The sequence below is a fragment of the Benincasa hispida genome, chromosome 8 (genome assembly GCF_009727055.1).
Source record: "Benincasa hispida cultivar B227 chromosome 8, ASM972705v1, whole genome shotgun sequence".
Taxonomy (NCBI): Eukaryota; Viridiplantae; Streptophyta; class Magnoliopsida; order Cucurbitales; family Cucurbitaceae; genus Benincasa; species Benincasa hispida.
This window is the reverse complement of record NC_052356.1, coordinates 16,864,301-16,888,653: the sequence shown is the minus strand read 5'-3', so window position 1 is coordinate 16,888,653 and position 24,353 is coordinate 16,864,301. Positions and strand designations below refer to the sequence as shown.

Below are 24,353 nucleotides of genomic sequence, written 5' to 3'. Positions count from 1 at the left end.
TGAAAATTTATTGCATATATATATAATAACGCATATCATCAATGGTCAATTTTTCTAAAGCTTACTTTGTATGTTAAATAAATTATCCCAAGTCAAAGTGAAGTGGACAATTCTTCCAATTTTAAAATGAACATTCAACTTGTTAGGAATAGGATCGGCATTGTGAGGTACAAACCTAACCTAGAAACAATGGAAAACAATATAAATATTGGACCTACTTCGTTATCGATGTGCATAATATCATTCAAGATCAACTCGACATCATTTCGATCTAAACATCCACTTGAGCATAGAGAGTAGTGTTTTGTTGAATTTTGACAAAATATTTGAAGAGAAAAATCTCACATTTGAAAAGAAATGGAAAGTCATGAGTTCTTACATCTAAGAGGAATAGGACGGTGTTCCAATAACTCTTGTCAATTCCATTATCTTCATCGACAACTATAATTCTCAGCTAATAGAACTATAACCTATTCCATCATATAAAGAGTAGATAACCTATTCCACCATTTAAATAGTAGACCAATTGGAATGCCACTTTTCAAGTTTTTTTTCCGTCACATGTTGATCGAGAATTATTCTAAACCATCGACACACAACTTCCATGACATACTTTGCATAACCGCTTAGTCAATGCTTGTGTGCAAATTTATAGAATCGTTAACATCACAACCCCTTTCATGTAAAGCGGACATACTATTTGGATGAATTCTATCCTTTTTCATGAGAACAATTTGTCATCTTTGTTGACAAAACCTACTCTCTGTTGATATAATCATTTCTCATGTCCCAAACTGTCTGTATTCCTAACAACCTCTCTTCTGTACAAACTCTTTCTTCTTCTTCCAATTGCTAGCTACTAATGTTGAATTCTTGGGTGAAGTACACTCTTCACTTTTTAGTCTTCTTTCCTCTGATAGAAGTTTAGTAGATAGCTTCAAAAAATCTAAAGTTTTCTTCCCATATATAAAGTTTGACTTCATATGTTCATAAGAAGGGGGAAGTAACAAGATGAGTTTGAGTGTCTTATCTTCAATATCTATATTCACTCTAACCACCTCAAATTTTGAAATCATGACATTAAGAACACCCAGATGATCTAAAATTTTCATACCTTCCTCTATCTACAGCATGTGAAACTGCTCATTCGAGACAATTAAATTTGAGATACTCTTTGTCTGATACATTGCTTCAAGCTACTCCTAAAACTCTTTGACTATCGAAATTCCATGCAAATCCACACTAACATTCTTAGCCAAATTTAGATTTATTGGCCTTGCAACTCTCGAATCTATTTCCTCTCAATCTTCTTCATTCATGTCGGAACTTCTTAAAACCTCTACTAGAACCGCCGTTAGACCTTGCTGGACTACTATCACCGCTTAACTCGTCAAAAGTACAATGTTATTTAATCATCATTTCAAAGCCTTGTGTAACCCAAATTGTACCAACACATCCTTGGCTTTCACTTTCTACACGCCGAAATTAATCATTCTATCAAATTTGTCCCATCAAACTTTACTAGACTCGTAAAGCTTGACAATGTTTCACTCATGGATCTCTAATACTACTTGTTGCGAAAAAAAAAAAAACTTTCTTGCAAGAACAAATAAAAAATAATTAAGAATTAAAAGAAACAACAAAAATAGAAATCAAAATAGGAAACAAAAGAATTTATGTTACAAACTCCAAAACTAAAGTAAAATTGTGATCCACTAGAAAGAAATCCATTATGTAAAAAGTTGTTTTACCACTCTAAATTCTATCCTTTATCTCAATTACAAGAATACTCTCTCAAATTTTTGTACCACTCATATTTTTACCTAACTCTCAAGAAATAAATACAAAAAGGAAGTTAATGTACTAGAATAAATACACTTTAAAACTAGGACAATTTGAAACTAAAGTCAACAAACGAGTTATTTTATATAAATCGGAACCCTTTACCTACCTACCCTTTTGGAAGTAAAAACTCATTCATGTTCCTTTTAGATGTATGAACTCATGACTTTCTTATTCCTTTCAGATATGGAATTCATCTCTTTAAATATTTTGTTAAAAATCAACATATCAGAGAGAGCACTATATCAATCCGGGTTTCTTTTTCGCATGCAATTCATCCAATGATGCCTCAATTCGTCACATCAATCACTTTTGTGAACTTGTGACTAAAGATTCTCCATCAAACACAATTTGTTACATTAAAATATTATTGAGATAATGAATATAATATGATGTAAACTCAAAACATCACTCAACAAGACAATAGGGATTTGATTGAAACATGTAACAAATGGTAGATGAAAAGATTAAATATATACACAAAGACATAGTAAAAGATTAAAAAAAAATTAAAACCAAGTAGCAACAAACCTTAAATATGAAGCTATGAGACTAATACGTACTCCAAAATATTTATTATTCTTTATAATAAAGATGGCATCTTCTCTTGATGTCACTCGTAGTTTTATAATTTTTATTTTTCTCAATATTTTCAAATATTTTATTTTGGTTTCCGACTTTACCTACTTTTTCCTTTTTCCTCTTTTTTTTTTCTTTTCTTATTTTGTTGGAAGTTCGAAACACTTTATTCTCTTGGGGAATGAATTCCTTACATTAAAATGACAAGTTTTTAATTAACAGAAGTATTAGAATAAGAAAGCAAGTTAAACAAATTTATTAAATAATGACAAATGGTTTAGCCCTTTTGTTTTATTTAATGACGATAAATATTTGAAATACAAATAAGAATTAATTAAATATTTCTTTCTATGGTCGACACGAGCATAATTCAAGAATGTAAATATCAAAATATTATTTGTTATCTGTATGTTTGAATATCCAATTTTTTAGTAATTTTTTAAGTCATACGTGTAATCAAATTAATGCAACTATAACTACATTAATATGTTGTCAAAATGAGCATAGCTAAATTGTGTAATAAGTTATTCCATGTATTCTGGTGTGCTTCCATATATTACATCTGGCAGGAGCGTAACCGGCAATTGCATGGAAGTAGACCGAGGTTGGTGTCTGCTCTGGTTCACCTTATGGTCTCTACGGTTCGTGCTCGTGCTTCTTCCTGGCAGGTTGATCTTCTTGGTCTTATATAGTGTGTTTACGGATTTTTTTTTTCTTTTTGTACTTGCCATTGTTCTTTGTTTTGTTGTTGTCCCTTGTTTGTGGGGTTTTGATTTCTTTTCTCTGGTTTTCTCTCTGGTGGTTTGCGAGTTTGCGTTTTTGTGTCGGTTTTGTTCTGGTCTTATCTTGTAGGCTTTATTTTGAGTTTTGTTATCCTGTCTTTGCTTGTGCTTTGATGCTTTGATGCCTTGATCCCGGGCTGTGGGATCCCCCTTAATTGTTGTATAATAATATCACCTATTCTAAAAAATAAATTGACATAATGCTTGTAATATCAATCTCGAAGTCAAATGTTTGACTCCCTCACCCCACATATTGTTAAAAAGAAAACATCAATATATTAATAATGAACTATTGATGAATCTTGTTAGATAATATTTGAACTAAATTTTTATGAAAGTAATAATTTAGTTCATAAACTTTAATACGTAACTTTTTCAATTATGTAATAATTTAAGTTCCAAACTTTAATATATAATAATTAAATTTATATACTTTAAAATTTGTAACAATTTAATCTTTATTAAGAAAAATCAAGATGTCAATCAACTTTTATAATAAAAATTAATTTATTATAAATTTTGAAGTATACCGATTGAGTTATTACCTTCACGAAAATTTAGAATCTATTCCACCCCACAAGATTGGGCAACAAACAAAGCTTTAAACGAGCTTGCGGTTCAAATAAGTAATTAAAATTAGCCTGTCATTAATTTGGTTTGAAAAAAAATGACCTCTAGAAAAATATAGACTATAGTTTCCAACAACATTTAAAAATAAAATAAATAATTATAAACAATACTATATGTCAAATAATTATGACTTTATAATGCTGAAAACGCAAAAGAATGTACTAGAATGAGATACAAATCATTTGATTCGAGAAATGAACTAGTAAATATATTTGCATTAGATTGATAAAAATAAAAATAAAATAAATAAGTTTTCATTATCATATGACGTATTTGAGTCACTAGGGTCAATCTTTTCTTTCTTATTTTGGATATTTATAATGTTGTAAAAGAAGTAAAAAAAAAAAAAAAATTGGATAGATTTAATATCTAGATTAAATTCATCCAATTTTTTTAGACTAAATTCATTTCGGAAACTTCTAAATTTAATTGAAATATCAAATTGGATCATGTTTCATTGACAAGTTTAACTTTTATATATTAAATTCATATGCTAAGTTTATAGTTTCTTCTATTTGAATGAGTTGTATTTAATTTTAGTCTAGTAACAATTCAATTGAGTTAAATATGATAAAATTTTTAACTTTGTGATATTTTATTTTACTTATTTTGTATTTTGGAAAGTTACTAAGTTGTCTAGCCTATGAATAATAACTTGTTTCTTCATTTGGAATATCTCATTCCAATTCGATGCATTTTTCTCTCGTCTTTTTCTTTCTAGTTGATCTTGAGTTCAGTTGAGAGAAAGTATTTAAGAGTTCACTATACTCTACTTGCAACTCGTGCACAATGAATAATTGTCTATAGGACAGTGCTTATAAGAAGCACGTCTCAACTATCTGTTGATCTTTTCACAAGATATTGAAGTTTTTATAAGTTTGTACATGGTTATTTCAAGTTATACACTTTGTTTACTTTTGAACATTATTATTATATATAGCATGTGTACTGTAATTATAGTATCTAATTGAAGTGTAATAAGTTTACTACTGTATTAATTTTATATATCATTTTTCTCAACAATTATTATTTGTTTGTATTTAGAATTAAGAAATTTAAATATAATCCAAAAATTATTTGGTTGTGTTCTTTTGATACTACTTGTTAAGATAAAAAAGTTGTTATTGTTGTGAAATTGAGGAGCACGATGCAAATCAAAGCAAATTTTTATTTTTTCGAGATCTTTCATCTCAAATTCTTTCTTAAGATATTCTATTGCATTTGAAAGTTCTTCAGAAGTTCCAATTATATTCATGTCATCAACATATATAGTTATAATAGCAAATCCTTATTGTGATTTCTTTATAAAAACATACAGACATATTGAATTATTTTGATATCCTTTTTTCAATAAATATCCACACAGGCGATTGTACCACATTCATCCTTATTGTTCAATCCATATAGTGATCTCTGTAATTTTATTGAATATCATTCCCGAGAATTTGATATATATGTTTCAGGTGCCTTAAATCCTTCTGGGATTCTCATATAAATATCATTACAAGAGATCCATATAAATATATTGTGACTACATCCATAAGATGCATATCCAGACTTTTATATACAGTCAAGCCAATTAAATATTTTAATGTAATTGCATCTACCACTGGAGAATATGTCTTCTCATAATCAACACCAGGTTTTTATGAAAAACCTTGTGCAACTTGTCTTGCTTTATATCTTTAGGACCTACCTTTAGCGTGAAAAACAATAAGAGCTCATGCTGATAACGTGTTGTGAAATTGAGAAGCACAATGGGAACATGTATATGAAGAAAATATAATATAATAATATATTTATATAATAATATTAAATATATAAATTATAATATAAAATAAAATAACTAAAATTATAAAGTTGGATAATATGTAAATTAATGAAATTTTGGAGTGGAATTCTCACCAATGTGTGTGTAATTCTAAGATCCACCAAATGTCATTATTTATAGGCAAAGTGACAGGTAGAATGTGGACTTACATGAACATCAAACATGAATAATTATAAGACACATAGACAACATGAAGAGTGACACATAACTTTGAGATACTATGCAATAAACATCTATTTATTATTATAATATTCATAGTAGTTATGCATTTAAAATACTATTTATCACTGTATATGAAAATAAAATGTCATTTTCATATTTTGCCCCCAAAAATCTCTTTGTATCACTGAGCTGGTTTTTTTAGTTAGAAAATTATGTCCAATCAATTCTTTTAAGACAACTTCAAAATAAGAAAATTTAGTCAATAAGGAAGTGTTTGGGACAAAAACTATCTTAACACTATAATAATCACCTCTTGGTATCGTAAATACTATTTTGTGGTTTTCAATTAGCTATTGTTAACATTATTTCAAAATCTTCATTTGTTACGATATTTACTGTTTGCTACAATTTTTACTATTTCACCTTCATTATTTTTTTTATTCTTTGCTACAATGTTTACTATTTTCTTTTCAAACTAAAATTAGTTTACACCTCAAACATATAACCCAAACTAAAATAATCTATAACTCAAATACAAACTATTATAATTCAACTATAATAACCTAGACTATAATAACCAACTTCTTGTCCCGAACGTCTCCTAAATAGTGCTATTGAACTATCCATCGTGTTTTCAAACACTATTTCTTTGAAAATAAATTAATTAAAACTTTCATAAATAAATAAAAAATATTTTTTAAAATTTTTATCTGTTTTTCCTCTACTTACCTTGACAAAATAGTGAAAAAAAAAAAAAAAAAACCCAAACAAACAATTTGAACATAATTTAATAGTCAAACATGCATTTATATTTTTCCTTCGGTCCACGTTCAAATCTTCTTCACTTTTACAATTGTTATGTTATGTTCGCCAAACAAAATATTAAAAAACATTTTCAGACAACCTGTGATATACTATAACCAAGAAATTTCTTACTTTGCTAATAATGGACCAAATTGACCATTAGATCTTTTTATGAGGCTTTTATTATTATTATTATTATTATTATTATTATTATTATTATTATTATTATCATCTCCTAACCAAATATAGAGATCTTACCTTATTAGTTATTACTCATCATTTGTATCAATTTTGAATTTTCTAACTATGAGTTATAAAAGATCTACATGTTTTTTTTCTCCTAAAAAACGATATTTCAAAAGTTGCGTTGAAATCAAGGTTCGAAATATCGATGTTAATAGAAATATCGAAGTTCTGACTTTATGGAAACATCAATATCGCTAAAAATTTCGGAAAACTTTATGAAAATTGATAGAAATTGTTATAATTAATTAATAAAACTTTGATTGTGACCTAACTTGACTATATTTAATTATTTTTAATAATTATTTTTATAAAGTAAAACAATATTTAACGACATAGTGTAATGTAGATGTGAAAGTAGAAGTTTAAAAAAGAAATGAAAAAAGAATTATAAAATAATATCAAATATTGACAATTAATTATAAAATTAAAGGACATGAAATGTTTGCATACAAAATAATTGTAAATTATTTATTATAAAACCTACATGGTTAATACAAAAAAGATGACTTTGAAACATCTAATCCAGAATCTTGATAATTCTAATTATGACACAAACTACAGTATTGCTCCTAGGTCATTGTATATTGAAAATGTTGAAAATAGTTACTTAAATGAAAATTATAAGACTCGTATGGCCAACGTTTAGACCTTATTAGTTGATCCATCTCATTGGTCGATGATCTTCCTTTAGATAGATTAACTATTCAATGGAAAGTTAGGCTGGAATTTGTTATAGTCAAGTCTCGAAGGACCATTATAATCTGAGTAAGAATGACCATTATAATCTGAGTAAGAATAATTTACCTTGACCATAGTTTTATCGTGTATTACTACTTATAACCATAATTTTCTAAGTCTTTTTTCTTGGAAATGAAAACTTTAGATAATAAAAGAAGCAAAACACACATCAATTTAATATTGAGATGAAATTATGTGAAAATTCAATGAAAAAAGTTTGAATGAAATTAAAAATAAATAAATTTATTTTTATCAACTTTTTAAAAATGAAAGCTTTGGATGGTAAAAAAAAAAGCTTACATCAATCCAATTTTGAGGTGAAATAATGTGAAAGTTTAATGGAAAAAAGTTTAATCGAAGTTAAAAATAAATATACGTTATTATTTTCTCCATTTTGGTTTCTTGAAAATGAAAGTTTTGGATGGTAACAAACAAAATTTATATCAATTAAATTTTGAAGTGAAATGATGTGAAAATTCAATGAAAAAAGGTTTGAATGTAGTTAAAAATAAATATATGTTATTATTTTTCTCAATTTTGGTTTCTTGGAAATGAAAACTTCGGATGGTGAAAAATAAAACTTACATAAATTTAATATTGAGGTGAAATTATATATTAATGTGTAAAACTATACAATTCATGTAATCAAGACAAGTCTATGAACCTTAAAAAACTTTCTTTGAGTCTAATTACTTAAAAAAACCCGAAATTGCTATCTCGATCGATGAAAAATTTGAAATTTCCATCGAGATTTTGAGAATGGGGGAGAACTAAAATTTCACCCATACCGAAATTTCGATCGAAATTTCAGGATTTCCATCAAAATTTTAAACTACAATTGAAATTGAAAATATTGTTATCTATAAATCTTATTTTATATTATAGAAAATGGAATGGACAAATGTGTTGTCTGTTAGGTAACATGAGCCTAAGCTTTGAAAATACTTTTGTTTTTACTCTCACGCAGTAAGAGGAAAGGTGAAACTATAATGGTATGAAATCAACAAACAAAAAAAAAAAAAAAAGAGAAAATATAAACAATAGAGAAATCGACATAAATATTACGTGGTCCACTAATAATATATTAGCTATATCTTCAAATAAAAGTAGATAAAATTTTACTATTATTAGAGAGAAACTATCATACTACAGATTCAGAAGAATCAGTAAAGTTTGAGAGTATTTTCATTTTTTTTATTTACGTGCATCTCAACAATTCTCACGGGACAACTCGTCTAGTATTATAATATTTGAATGTTAGGAAAACTCGTAGGATATTAAATTCTAGAGTTAGAGAGTTTGTATAATGCACTCATCTAAATCCTAGTGTCAGCATTATGAATAACATAAATATAACAAGATCCCGTGTTTGATTGTTTAGCACGTCAGATAACAGATTCAAGGTATACATATAAAACTGTTCTTTTTTGTTTAAAATTCAAGGTATACATATCATGTAGATAATTTCTTGTCAAGATGAATATTCTATGATCTATTTTGTTGATTTGTTTCATTGGTATTGCTTATCAATAATATTCGATTTATAATCTATCGATGTGATGTGATAGGGCAACGAAGTCTATATATATATATTTTTTTTTTGAAAAAGTGTTATGGTTTGAAACTTCAAATTGTGAGTAAAAGGACCATTGTCAAACTAGATCGATATAAACCATGAATAAAAAAATGTGGATGATAACTAAAATAATTATTATTTAAAAGTTTGAAAACTAAAATAAATATCTTGAAATTCATGAACTAAAGTGAAATAACCATCAAGATGCATGTCAATATCTAAGATTTTCAAGCGTCCATCACTTTAGTCTCTTTGGAAAGTTTAAAAGTATCACAAACCAAGTCATTTTTAATAATTATTAGTTCAAAACATATGTGATACACGCGAAATATTATACTTTTATTTTTAGTACATATCATAAGTTTTAAAAGATTATAATTAATATATCCAATAATTTTTACATTGTTTGACCTAAATAGTTATAATTATTTGAAGAGATGGACAAAAAAGAAACTTAAGAAAATTTAAAAGTCAAAATACGTAATTGTTCGTTCAAACATATCACCATCGTGAAATATTAATATATCATATCTAAGCTATAAATCACACTCATACATGGAATGATACACCATTTTCTTTGTATCACTTCAATCTAAATAGTTGTAATAGGGCAAATTACATGATAATCTGTACAAACATATTTCAATGTTAGATCGTGATTTACTACTTCGTTGTGTAACCACCTTGATTTAAATAATTACGATAGGACAAATGCCATGATTATCCAAATCATCATGGATTGGTCTATGGTAGATAAGAGAACACCCCCTTGATAAATGGCTAAAAGATCATAGTTTCAATCTATGGTAGCCACCTACTTAGAATTTAATATCCTACGAGTTTTCTTGACACCCAAATGATACTCATGGATATATAAAGAAAAAAAAAAAGAAACTTGTCTATTCAAACATATCTTCACTGCTAGATTGATCATATATTTCACATTTATGGTTTAGATTTCACCTACGAAAGAATACACCATTTTGCATATAAACCACTTTAACCGACATAGTTGTAATGAAACACAAAATAGAAATTATGATAAATTGTAAAGACATACCTTATATATATATATATATATATATAGATCAATGCTCACATGGAATTATCTTTTTAATAATAATAAGACATTTTCTCCCTCCACCAATCCTCCCACTCTTTTTCCTCACGCTCTCCCTCCTATCTCTCTCTCCTATCTCTCTCCATCAATCTCCCTAAGAACATTTGACCAAGTTAAAAGAAAGTTTCACATCACAAAGAGCCAAGAAACACTTTTCTTTACTAAACCATAAAGAATCAAATTGAAACCAAGTTTCAAACTATAGGGACGAAATTAAAACAATTAAAAGTATAGTCTTAGTTTCCTTACACAAAAGGGAGTATATGTTTTAAGAATTGAGAGTGAGGAACAGTAGAATCTGATCTCATGGCAAGAGAAAGCAGCCAAATTCGTGGCTTTTATAAGGAATATATTGGAAGAAAAGAAAAAAAACTGTTCCAATAACATAAAAGAAAGAGTCTAAACTCGTACTCTTTGATCTTCTCAACCCTTAGCTGCCTTCCTGATGGCTGAGTTGTTCCGAAAATGAAGACCAAAAACTTCCCTTCTCTGTATATATAAACATATTTCAAACCAATCCAAATCAACCCATTTCCCAATTTCGTTCCAATTCTCTCCCTTCTCTATTTCTCTTTCAATTTCCATCTCTCTCTCTATGGGAAATTACAGGGTTTGTCTGTGTTTCATTAGAAGGTTTAAGATGTCTAAAGAAGAGCCGCCGCCGGACGTGAAGGAGGCGTTTGTCAAATATGCTGGCGGCGCTGCTGCCCATATGACCGCCGAGCAGCTGCGGTCGTTTCTCGTTGAGTTTCAAGGAGATCAGACGGCGTCACTGGCGGATGCTCAACGGATTGTTGAGCACGTGCTGCAGCGGCGGCATCACGTGATCACCAAGCTCACAAAACATAGTCTCACTCTTGATGATTTCTACTACTATCTCTTCTCTATGGATCTGAATCCCCCAATTTCAGATCAGGTGAGGAATTAGTTTCTCTCATTTCTTTTGTTTTCTTGGAATTTGGAAGATTTGGTTTCTGGGTCTTGTTCTTCAGATTGAGGAGGATTTTCCTGCAATTTAGATTTGAAATAAATCAGATTTTATTTGCAAATTCTTAGATATGTTAGTGTTGAATCAACTTACAGGTTCATCAGGATATGAGAGCTCCATTGTCCCACTATTACATTTACACAAGCCACAACACATACTTGACTGGGAATCAATTGAGCAGTGATTCTAGTGATGTTCCAATTATAAATGCACTGAAGAGCGGCGTGCGAGTCGTGGAGCTTGATTTGTGGCCAAACTCTGAAGAAGATGACATAGATGTTCTTCATGGAAGGTGAGAAAATAGTTGAACAATGATAATTGAGAGAAATATGTGTTTCTGACTGAAGTTGAATTTGTAATTTTTGATTTAGGACTTTGACAACACCTGTGGAATTTGTTAGATGTCTGAAGTCTATTAAAGAGAATGCTTTCATAGCATCGCCATATCCTGTCATAATTACTCTTGAAGATCATCTTACTCCTGATCTTCAAGCTAAAGCAGCAGAGGTATCAATTTTGCTCCCTCAAATTCCTGAGAGTGAAAAATTTTGCTCACAGTAATGATGAAGATGATTGTTTTTGTTTGCAGTACATAAAGGAAACATTTGGAGACATGCTGTTCTTTCCTGAAGCAGAATATCTACAGGAATTCCCTTCTCCTGAAGAATTGAAGTATCGGATCATCATTTCGACAAAACCCCCTAAAGAATACCTCAGATCCAAAAATGTGAAAGGGGAGAATTCTTTCAGTGATGATGAAACTGATGATGAAGATGGGGTTGATACGGTCTGCTTGAAATTTACCACATTTTAGCTGTGTTTTTCTAGTCATTTTCTGGTTCCAGTATCTTGATGAAGTATACAACTTCATTGGGTTGCAGAGTGAGAGTGAATCCAGCGAGAGTGATGACAGTGATTACGAATCTTACGCTACAGGTGTATCCGAATACAAACGTCTAATCGCCATTCATGCTGGAAAACCGAAGGGAGGTTTGAAGGAAGCTCTAAAAGTTGGAGCTGATAAAGTTAGACGCCTTAGCTTGAGTGAAAAGGCACTCAAAAAGGCAACTAAATCTCATGGAATGGATGTCATTAGGTAACAATAACAATACACGTTCAATTTACTCCAGCAAGACGTAAAGTGAAATCCAAAGCTTCATTTTCCTATTATTCACTTCTTTTTTACAATTATTTTCCAAACTGACACCAATCCCCTGTTCTTGTTTCAGATTCACCCAGAAAAACATGTTAAGGATATATCCAAAGGGAACACGAGTAAATTCTTCCAACTACAAGCCACAGAATGCTTGGTTACATGGGGCCCAGATGGTTGCTTTCAATATGCAGGTATTTTCTTTTCTCTGGGATCAAATTACGACACTGTCCTTTTCTTCTAGAAAAATAAACTTAGTTGGATCATTGCAGGGACATGGAAAGTCTCTCAGCTTAATGCGTGGGATGTTTCGATCCAACGGAAGTTGTGGCTATGTGAAAAAACCTGACTTTCTACTCACAGTTGATCCCCATGGCAAGGTGTTTGATCCTAATGCAACTTTGCCAGTTAAAAGAACTTTGAAGGTAGGGGTTTGCCAAACTAGATCTTGTATAATGTTTTGCTGGACTTGCTCTCAAAAACATTGTCATGCAAACGCCAGGTGAAAGTCTACATGGGTGTTGGCTGGAATTTGGATTTTGAAAGCACCCACTTTCATTTATATTCCCCACCTGACTTCTACGCACGGGTAAGTTTCAAATGAATGGCAATCTAGCTAACCTAAGTTCATTGTTAGCAAATAATGTTACCAGAACTCAAGAGTTTATTGAATTCTGTGCAGATTGGAATTGCGGGAGCTCCAGCTGATGAGATAATAAAGAAAACAGAGATCAAAGAGGAGACTTGGAGTCCTGTTTGGAATGAAGAGTTTACATTTCCTTTGACCATTCCTGAACTGGCTTTACTTCGAATCGACGTGTATAGTTATAACATTTCAGATAAGGATGTTTTGGGAGGACAAAACTGTCTGCCTGTGCCTGAAATGAAGCCAGGCATCCATGCTGTTCCTCTTTTTGACCGTAAAGGATTAAAGTATAGTTCTGTAAAGCTTCTAATGCGTTTTGAGTTTTCCTAAGAATACGATTTCTTTTTCTTTGGCAACATCTCAGAGGAGTGAATTTTTACTATCAGCCGTTGTCCGTGGTGGAGACTATTGTTGTTCTTTGACCAGAATGAGTTGGATTCCAACATTTTTCATAGGGTAGGTGTGAAGCATCGAATATGGGGTCTTCCACTTTTCTCTCTCACCCTGTTTTCCCTTTCCTTCTTTGATGCCACTGTAATATTATAAAATCAGATTCCTTCTTCCTAAAGAGAGTGATTATTCTTGTAAAGCAAAGTAGAGCCAGGAGAATAAATGGATCTATGAACAGAATTGTGAAATTCTTTGATATCTTTCTTCCTAATAAATGCAGCGGATCAAATCACTTTACTGAATAACTCGGGCAACAGTTTGCTGTAAAGAATCAGACTCTTAACGTAAAAAATCAAATGAGAAGACAAAAGGACAAAGGAATCAGACCCTTTAAAGTTCAAACATTAGCCAACATTTAGGATTTAAACGATTCAATCAGACATCTAAAATTCTAGCGACAGCCTATTCCTACTACAATGTAAACTAGGCTGCCAGATTTGGAATCACAGTTCCCTTTCTTAGAGTAAAAGAAACTTCTTGCTAGTTCGACAGTTGCTCTCTCTAAGAAAGGAACCTCTTGCGATGAACACGGATTCCAACTTTGGCTGGACGCCATTCTTTAGGGAGTGAAAGTGAAGCTCCCCCCTCCCCTTCTTTTTCTCTCTTTTCTACAGATACATATATGACAACAGGATAAACAGAAGAAATTGACACAAAGAAAGTGCAGATTTGGTGTCTGCTCTGTGTCATTGTAAAGAATGTATAAGCACAGTTTTAGGGTCTGCTTCTGTTTCAGGAGAAGATTCAGGACAAATGTAGCAGAAGCACCAGAAGATGTGAAGATGATGTTTAATCAATACTCAGAAAATGGCATAATGAACATTGATCAATTGCGGATGTTTTTGGAAGAAATTCAAGGAGAAGAATCTGACATAAAAGCTCAGGCCATCTTCAACAATCTCAAGCACCTCAATATCTTTCAGAGAAGAGGCCTTCACCTCGAAGATTTCTTCCGTTATCTTCTTGGGGACCTTAATCTTGCTTTCTCTCCCTCCCAAGGGGTTCTCTCTCTTTCTTCTCTTTACTTTTCAGACCAATCTACAACATGTGCAATGCCACCCCATCTTAAAACCAGAGCATCATTCAGACATAAAAATTAATTAAAATATATTTGATTATCACTAGTTTTGTCATAAACAATATTGTTTTGTTTTGATATAACACAGATTTTCTTTTTTTTTTCCCAAAATTATAAGTTTATGAACAGTGAGTTCAGTATGAACAATAATATTAAACTTTTCAAGCTATACGTGTCAAATTTCCTAAAACCAATCTTAAAAAGAAAAGTAGAAGTTTGCTTTGAAAAAAATATGCAATATGCATAAATCATGGTTTCTGTTTAAGACCATATCTTGAATACTAGCCATTTTTTCAAAAGAAATTTTTTGTTTGAGAGTTTTGTCAAACAAAGTAGTTTTTTTCCTTAGTCTGGTCACGTACTGATATTTCTACTTTTTTTTTTTTTTCTTTTAATCAAAGTCAATTTCCTAGACAAATGATTGACAAAATAGTTTTGAACTTCATCACGAAGTAATTCTTTAACATGACAATATGTATTAAGAAAAGATTCATATTCTATATCATGATGTTCTTGAAACATATAATAGGGATAATTATTTTCCTTTAGTATGTTTCAGTTATATTATCTCCGGTTGATATTTGGTTGTTAAAGTTTTAAGAGAAAAACCATCATCTTAGAAATAAGATTATATAGTTGAATATGTCAAAAAGCGTAGGGCTTTTATAATACACTGAAATGTTCAAACACTTTTGTTAAAATAGTTGTAGGTTAAAATTGGTTATAAATAGTTGTAAACATTACTATTATATTTGGTACTCCAAATATAGAGTGAGCTATAATAATCCTCCACCAACATCAAGTCAGTATCCCAAACACCTCCTAAATGTTTAAGGAAAAAGCTGCAAATTAATCAAAGAAATATAACTATCACTTCTATCAATTGAGTTTCCACTTCATATTTCACTGAGAAATCTAGAATAAATTTGTAAGAGAAGATATTATTGATTAATAGTTGGGAACTGGGTGCAGGTTTATCAGGACATGAGAGCCCCATTGTCTCACTATTACATATTTACTGGCCACAACTCCTACTTAACAGGAAATCAACTGAGTAGTGATAGCAGTGTGACTCCTATCATAAGGGCTCTAAAAAGAGGAGTAAGAGCAATCGAGCTGGATTTATGGCCTAGTTCCAAGAAAAATGGCATTGATGTTCTTCATGGAGGGTATGACCTAAAGTTTGCACACTATCAAAATTTATATTTCAAGTGTTAATACTAAAAGGGTTTGACTTAAGAACACTACTCTTATGAAAACTCCTTAATACACTCAAGATACAGTTATCTCACTTTGATGAAATTTTCCCTTTTAATGCATATAAAAATGTAGGAAAAGGTAAAACTAGCAATAGAAGCTATATTAATAATAATGAAAAATAAATAAAATAAGTAAAGCAACAGAAGCTGTGTGTGTGTTTTTCTAAAGAAACTTCTGCATTAACTAATTGAATTATCTACGGAGCTGTAGGACACTCACAGCTCCGGTGGCACTCATCAAATGCCTGCGGGCAATTAAAGATCATGCTTTTACAGCTTCTGAGTATCCTGTAGTTATAACTTTTGAGGACCATCTCACCCATGATCTTCGGAAAGAAGTGGCCAAGGTAAGCAATAGAGCTTACAGTATTGTTAAGTTCCATCCTCTTTTCATAACAATTTTGATTCCTAGTTTTATTCTTTTGGAAAAAGATCAATTGCTAATATATTTTTGAGGACAAACTTTTGAATTTTATTCAAATTTCAACCATAGTGGTTTTTTTTTGTAAGACTTGTTTAATACTTTCCTTAAAATTTGTGCTTCGCATTTTTAGAACCATGTTTCCACTCCCAATTGATTTCTTGTATTTTGGTACACTAGAAAGATTCAAATCATAGACTTCTAGATTGATAACACATGTTATATGTCATTTCAACTATGCTCTCTTGGACGGTTTTAGTTCTTTGTATTATAATTTTTAACTTTTTTTATTTTAGAAAAACCTTAACAAATTATGCCTCATTCGGAATTGCAATCACAAGCGGAAAGAGTATTTATGGGAGAATTTTAGCCATTTAGTCTAGTAAAACAAATTGTTTATTAATACAACAAGAATCAATTTTCAATTCTCTCTAACGTGCAAAAGATAATAGCAACATTTAGTTCTAGCTTTCTAATATTCTGCCACATTCTCTAGCAATTTACAAATCTGAAATTTATTCTTCCATATTCATATATATTTTTTTCACATCTATTAGAAATCCATTTTTTATTCAATTTTTTATAATAATTACTTTTCTTAAACTTTTACCAAATAATTTAGATTAAACAAAATTAGATGCAATTTCAATCATAAATTTTTTAAAAATAATTCTTATAATAAATTGCGAACTAAATATCGATATGAAAATAATTGAAATAATTAGCTTCCTTTGATCCTTATAACTAAATTACACCAATTTAATATTAATTTATCAATCACCATAACTAGTTATTTCTAATTTAAAATTGAAAATTTCCCAAAACTATTTTACTCATTGCACAACTAATTTTTTTGAATGCACTATTAACCATTATTACAAAACCTATTGCAATTCCAAACTAAAATATAGCTTTTAAAAAATGTTTTAGGTCAACAAATTAAGATACAAAATTGTAAACAAATAAAACATAAATAACTTTTACAAGCATACTTTTTTCCAAAAACAATGTTTTTTTTTTATATATCTGTGAGTGTCCGGGTCAGCTTACACGCACCTTGACTATTCTTATGGAACAACCCACCGACTCTACAACATTTAGGAGTCAAAGAAACTCGTAGGAAATTAATTCCTAAGAAGGTGGTCACCATAGATTGAACCATTGACTTTTTAGCCATTTATTGAATCTATGTCTCCCTTTTTATCATTAGGTCAACCCATGATGATTCCAAAAATAATGTTATAAAACATAGCCTTGAAGAATTCTGAATAATAAAATCCAAAAAAGAAGTTATTGAAAATTCATTTTATAAAAGTATCAAATTAGGGTTAATTTATAAATTTAGTAATCCCTAAAATTTATGGTATGTGTCTATTTAATCTCTAAACTTTTAAAAGTGTTCAATAGATTCTTAAACTTTTAATTTTGTGTCTAATAGGTCTCTTGACAAATTCAAAATTTTAAAAGTTAGTTAATTAAATATAATTTTAAATTTTATGTTTAATGAAACTCTAAGAGCCTGTTTAATAACGTTCTTGTTAATTGTTTTTGTTTCTCATTTTTTGTTCTTTGTTTTTTTAATTTATTTTTTGTTTTTTTTTTTAAAAAAAAAAATAGAAACAATATCGTAACTATTCTTGTTTCTTATTTCTTGAAAAAAAAAAAACAAAAATGTGTTTGATAATTATCTCTTGAACCTTGTTTTTTTAATTGAAATGAAATTTAGCACTTATAACATAATAAAATATATAACATAGATTAAAACAAAGCAAATTAAAAAATATATAACTATACTAAATTTTATCTAAAGTCGTTAAATTTGATTTGTGATATTAGCTTACATGAGTCGGTCTAAATTCGATTAATTTGTAAATTGTCCGACAAACTTTGTAAATTAAAATTTCGGTGATAATTAATTTATTTAAATTTACATATTTGTGTGTCAGCTTGGTAATGAAGCATTTAGGTTAGAAAATCGAGCATACCCACATTTAATTAATTCAATAATTATTTTTATTTTTCTTATTAGTCATCATGCACACAAATAAAATCTAAAAGAGAAAATATTTTCTTTCAAAATAAATGGGAAACGTGACATATCTTATTAATTTATCTCTTTGATAAAAAGAAATGAAAATCTTACCAAAATTAAGGAATAATAATAGAGAATTAGAAAGTAAATAATAACTAAAGACTTCTTAATGAAAAGGGAAAATAAAAGGGGGAGAGATATAAAAAATCAAAAAGAAAAAAAAAATGAAAAGAAAAGGAAAAGATATGAGAAAAATAAAAAAAAGAAAAAAAAATGAAAAGAAAAGGAAAAGATATGAGAAAAATAAAAAAAATGAAAAAGATAAAAAGGAGAAAACAGAAACTACTTTTCCCCCCTCAAATTTGATCATTTTGAGAAGATTCTTAAAATTTAGGAAAAAAAAAAACTTGAATGGTTATCAAACAACTTTGTTTCTTTAAAAAATGAGAAACTGAAAAAAAAAAACAAAAAAAACAAAAATCAAAAGATCAAAAACGCTATCAAACGAGTCTTAAATTATCAAATTTCCGTGAATTTTAAGAAAAATGAAAGCCCAAAAACTAAATTTGTAATTTAACCTGAAATTAATAATAAAATACTCACCAAATGAACCAAAGACTTCCCTTGTTTTTAAGTGCCATTAATTCTTCCTTTACTGTACTAATGTGTAGATGGTTACCGTAACATTTGGAGACATCCTCTACGTTCCTAAATCTGAAGACTTGAATGAATTCCCGTCGCCAGAATCACTAAAGGGAAGGATTCTGATTTCTACCAAACCACCAGAGCACAATAAAGTTGAGAGCACCAAGGAAAAACCACCAGCAGATAAGCAAAGAGACACAGCAGATGATGACATTTGGGAGAGTGTAAGGCCTCAAGAAGATATGGATGAGGTGCATATCATATTTTGTCTATTCCTTTCATTATTATATTTTTCATGAAAATAAATAACTTATAATGATGTAACATTGACAAAATCTAGAACATTTAAACAAACCTGAAAGATTCACACTTGGATTATCACCTCTTCTTCTGAAATTGCTTTCCACAGTGGACATGATGTAGAATTCTTGATGCAGAAAGTAAGCTAGTTTCATTTCCAGTTCCCCTTCTGACTTGTAGGATCATCTGGTGGAGGAAGATAAAGATGAAGATATTGTAATTCCAGAATATAGAAGTTTGATTGCTATTCATGCAAAGAAGATGAAACGTGGATCAGATCTCCAGACCTTCTTTAATGATATAGAGAAAGTTTCAAGACTAAGTCTGAGTGAGCAAGAACTTGAAAATGCTGTAACCAACTATGGACACGATATTATCAGGTATAACCATATCCCTTTAACATTGTCCTGACATTTACTAGAGTGAATTTGGAGGCTATGAAATCAAAGTCTGCAAACTCATTCACAGAAGAAATTAGTGAAGATACATTATATCCATTTGATAGCATTTTTTAAATAACATGTTTCATATTAGTTTTTGCTCTAATTTCACCTTATATATAAAATGTATAAAATATTATTCAAACTTTTTTATTAGCTTTCTTAGTTGTTTTGAGTTCAACATGATACCTGGAGGTGAGAGATTCAAACCTCTGACCTCTTGATGGATGGTATATGTCTTAACCATTTGACCTATGCTTAGGTTGGTTTATGCTTAACTTCCCAATAGTGAATAGAAAAAGAAAAAAAAAGTACTAGACATCTTAGAGTTACATTTTGAAAATTAATAGCAAACAAAAAGAAATGCATTGTTAAGTAAATTTTTTTATTCTTCTTATTTAGTACTCATTTACCTGAATGACAAAACGGATAACCATGAATATCCAACATCACAGCTAGAGAATCAGTATTTCTATGTTTTTCTTTAAGAGATATTCAATAAAACTTTGCCTTAGGTTTACTCAGAGGAATTTGCTGAGAGTGTACCCAAAAGGTTTAAGATTAGACTCATCTAACTACAATCCTATGCTTGGCTGGACTCATGGGGCTCAAATGGTTGCTTTTAACATGCAGGTATTAGAGTTCAGACTCCTCTTCTATATTTTTGTCGCTAAGCATGTGAACAAAATGTAAACTACTGACTCAAGCCAGATTCCATTGATAAGACAAAGGGCAGGGGAAAAAATATATAGAATTTGATCCAGCTTTACTGGCCACTAGAATATATGTTCAGCAACTAAGTTTTGTTCAAATAATTTGGGTTGAGGCAAAACCTTTAACAAATGTTTTAACCAAGAGAAGAAAAATATCAAACGAAAATGAGAAAGAGAGATTAGGGGAAGACCTCAATAAAGGCAAAACCTGCAACTAATGATTTGTACATTTGTACATATTGAAGGGATATGGGAAATACTTGTGGATCATGGAAGGAATGTTCAAAGGCAATGATGGTTGTGGCTACATTAAAAAACCCGATTTCTTGTTGACTAACCCAGATCATAAGACTTCTAATTCCAGATCAACATCTTCGACTATGATAAAACGTTTAAAGGTCAGTTTGCTTACACATTGATCATCTCCTCTTAAACAAAGCTACAAAAAATGTTCACCATTGAACAATCAGACATGATTCAATCGCAATGCATACAGGTAAAGGTATACATGGGAGAAGGATGGCATTTGGAATTCGGTCTCTCACATTTCGATTTCTATTCACCTCCAGATTTGTACGTTAAGGTAAGAAACAGAAATCGAAACTAAAAATCAACATTAGCAAATGGCAGATAAGGGATTGAAGTTGTATTATGTAACATGGATTTGCTTACCGATTATAGATCAGAATCGTCGGAGTCCGAGAGGATACAGTGACGAGAAGAACGATCCCCGTTGAAGACCAGTGGGTACCTGTTTGGAATGAGGAGTTTAGTTTCTCAATAAGCACTCCTGAATTAGCTTTGCTACAACTTGTGGTTCGTGACCACGATACATCTGGAAAAGATGACTTCGCCGGCCAGACATGTCTTCCGGTGAAAGAGCTCCGATCAGGAATCCGAGCAGTGCCGTTATACAATCGGAAGGGAGAGAGATACAAGCATGTGAAGCTCCTTATGCGCTTCGAATTTGAATGAGAGAAATATATACTTCCAAAAATGGAATTTATATCAATAATAAATAAAAATGGAATGAGACCTCTCGCACATTGACAGAGCTTTTAGCATGACGGCCTTCCACAAGTGCTAATGATTAATGATCTATCCTAACTTATGAAATCTAATCTTATGCTTATGTTACTAATAGTGTTTTAAATGGTACTGCATCAGGAATATCAGCCTGATGTTGGCATATTGCTGACCTAATAAGTTATGTTAACGCAATATCCTTTTTCTCATTTTTTTTCCACTTAGCTTCATGCTAGGGACGTCCCTTCAACCTGATTTTTTTGCTCAATTCTGTCGTGATTTAAAAAGACATCACAATGTTTAAATTTAAATCTTACAGTTGAAGCGACAGTGCGAAGCACTTTTGATTATGTTTAATTTAAACATTATGATGTCTTTTAAAATCGCAACAAGGTTGAGTAAAAAACCATCAAATTGAGAAGGATGTCCCTAATATGAGGCTAAGTGGAAAAAGCATGAGAAAAAGGGATATCTCGCTGGCCCAGCTCATCAGGTCAAGGATACACCAACATCAAGCTCGGAGGGTCATCCATAATGCAATGTCACTTGTGTTGGTAGTGCATTCTAATGTAAGTATAATGTTAGATTTTATACGTTTGTAGGGGGGTCATTAATCATTAAGGCGCCCATGAAAGGGTCATCCGTACAAAAATTTCATCAATAAATGTGTAGGTCACAATTTCAAGAAAATATAGATAAAAATATCAATAAAATACTAATATGATAGCTATTTCTTTTTTAAAAAAAAACATTTTTTAAAAAAAGTAAACAAAATTAAATTAATAAATAAATATTTTATTGCTTATTTTTATGTTTCATAAATTTCTTTAAGATATAATGGAAATATCAATTCACCTCTTATGTGGATGTTGAAACTAAGGAAATGTAAAAATATCGACATACCGATATAAATTTATTGACATCTTTGCTTATAATTAAATTTGAATTTTTCATTTTTTTCTCAAGATATGATTTCTTTTTATTACAGTTATGTCGAATGAGACATTGAACTTCCAAACTTCAACAAAGATATATAGTTAATATTCTTGTCAACATAATTATACTCATGTTGGTACCTATACACTAATTATCGAAAAACAGCTTGTAACCCTAGGGGTATTTTAGTAATTGTGTGTATCCTAGGGCTTCCCACTAGTCTATTTATTTGGCCTATTCTCTTGTACTTTGTGTATCAGAATTAATAATAAAAATCAGTGTCTATCGTGGTTTTTCTCCCTGTACTAGGGTTTTCACGTAACTATGTTGTTATTCTCTTCCATACTCTTTTATTTTTAACATGGTATCAGAGCTCGGCAATGAAACCCTAGCCGTTATGGAAGAGAATCAAGCACAGTCATCTTCTGCTGATGGAACTTCGGTTTTTTACATGAAGACAGCTATTCAAGCAGCCGTAAAAGAGTGTTTTCAAGTAGCCTTGCCAGAATTACTTTCGGCCGTCCAACAGCAGTCAACGAAGGGCCGCCGTCTGTGGGAGCAGCCGCACCAGACAAATCCGATCGGTCTAGGTTACAGGGTGCTACCTTCCGTACTGTCGGAGTTCGCTGCTCAGTCACAGACGTCCGCCTCAGTTGTAGTCACCCTAGTCTGCCGGTACGCTTCAGGTTAGATCGACTTCCAAGGGTTCACCTCGAACGCGAATGCGACTATTCTACTTCTGCCAGCGAACGCGAACGCAACCGTAGATTTACCCAGCCAGTGACGAACGAGATTAATCAGCCGGTGATTCAGTACCTAACGACGAGACGCCTGCCGACCAAACGATTCCAGATGAGCGAGTCCAGACGAGTCTTCGACGGACGGACATGTATGTTTTCAGTTGATTCGAACCGTGGGTCGCCGCCAGCCGCACCGGTCGAGGCCAGATCCGTCATAGCTCTTCGCGCGCTGTCACAGCCCTCCGTGCCACAGCTCTTCGTGCTGGTCAGTCCTTCTGCACCAGATTCGTCCGATCTACGAGGAGTCACGTCGAACACGATAGATCCGTCCACACCTGGCCCTATTCGTTCGACCAACAACAAGCCGACGACCACCTTCATCCGGTGACACCCCTCCAGTCGGTGATCTCCTTCCAACTATTAGTGGCTGCCCCGTTTCCAACCAGTTGTGGCTCGACCCAATACCCAGATGAAAACCCAGTAAATTCTTTCCCTATTTTACCCACTACAAATATCCTGCCTAGGTTTCCCTCAGTTGACAGTACGACCAACCTGAGTACGTGGAATCAGTACCATCGCCCAGTCAGGCAATATATAGTCCTTTGGTCTTATTAGTGTGAACGGTAAAAAACCTTGGATTGTTGCCTCAGGGGCGACAGATCATTTTACTGGTACCTCTAATCAGTTTCTCTCATATTATCCAAGTGCTGGTAACGAACGAATTAGGATTGCAGATGGGTCGTTCGCACCTATTGTAGGAAAAGGGGATTTATCTCCATTTGAGGGTTTGGTTTTGCAGAACGTTTTGCATGTTCCTAAAATTTCATATAATTTGTTATCCATCAGTAAGATTACAAGAGATCTGAATTGTTAGGCAGTAAGAGATCTGAATTGTCAGGCAGTAAGAGATCTGAATTGTCAGGCAGTATTTTCACCCGACTCTGTTTTATTTCAGGATTTAAGCTCGGGGATGACGATTGGCACTGCCCGACACGATGGGGGACTCTACTTCCTAACTGATGATGCTTTCTCTAGGAATGATTATAGGACTAACCTTGTCTCCTTAAATTTTTCTAACTCTGAGAATGATTTTCTGTTATGACATTACCACTTAGGGCATCCAAACTTTTAGTACATGAAATACTTATTTCTGCATTTGTTTCACAATATTAATGTGTCTTCTTTAAAGTGTGAAGTGTGTATTCGTGCCAAACAA

General features: G+C 31.4%; 2 protein-coding genes and 1 long non-coding RNA gene across 4 annotated transcripts; 2 read left to right on the top strand and 1 right to left on the bottom strand.

Annotated features, from left to right (window-relative positions):
- The first annotated feature begins 10,536 nt into the window (after nt 1-10,536).
- Nucleotides 10,537-13,665, top strand: LOC120083188 (phosphoinositide phospholipase C 4-like). Of its 2 annotated transcripts, none has more exons than XM_039038829.1 (9): nt 10,537-11,226; nt 11,394-11,590; nt 11,670-11,805; nt 11,888-12,085; nt 12,144-12,394; nt 12,528-12,645; nt 12,724-12,876; nt 12,954-13,040; nt 13,134-13,665. In XM_039038829.1, exons 1-9 carry the CDS (start codon nt 10,906-10,908, stop codon nt 13,425-13,427), a joined length of 1,755 nt encoding a protein of 584 aa, XP_038894757.1. In that variant the 5' UTR covers nt 10,537-10,905; the 3' UTR covers nt 13,428-13,665. The 2 variants fall into 2 exon arrangements, with proteins under 2 accessions (XP_038894757.1, XP_038894756.1); XM_039038828.1 differs by having other exon boundaries at nt 10,540-11,226; nt 12,180-12,394.
- Nucleotides 13,666-13,894: 229 nt separating this feature from the next.
- LOC120083189 (phosphoinositide phospholipase C 2-like) lies at nt 13,895-21,481 on the top strand. The gene is made up of 9 exons (XM_039038831.1): nt 13,895-14,548; nt 15,598-15,794; nt 16,096-16,231; nt 19,009-19,233; nt 19,463-19,662; nt 20,238-20,355; nt 20,681-20,833; nt 20,932-21,018; nt 21,117-21,481. The coding sequence occupies exons 1-9, from the start codon at nt 14,246-14,248 to the stop codon at nt 21,408-21,410; spliced, it is 1,713 nt and encodes a 570-aa protein (XP_038894759.1). The 5' UTR covers nt 13,895-14,245; the 3' UTR covers nt 21,411-21,481.
- Nucleotides 14,453-21,246, bottom strand: LOC120083190. The gene is made up of 3 exons (XR_005483382.1): nt 21,108-21,246; nt 19,338-19,468; nt 14,453-14,585 (listed from the first exon to the last, which is right to left on the bottom strand). It is a non-coding gene; the product is annotated as an uncharacterized LOC120083190 (long non-coding RNA).
- Nucleotides 21,482-24,353: the final 2,872 nt, after the last annotated feature.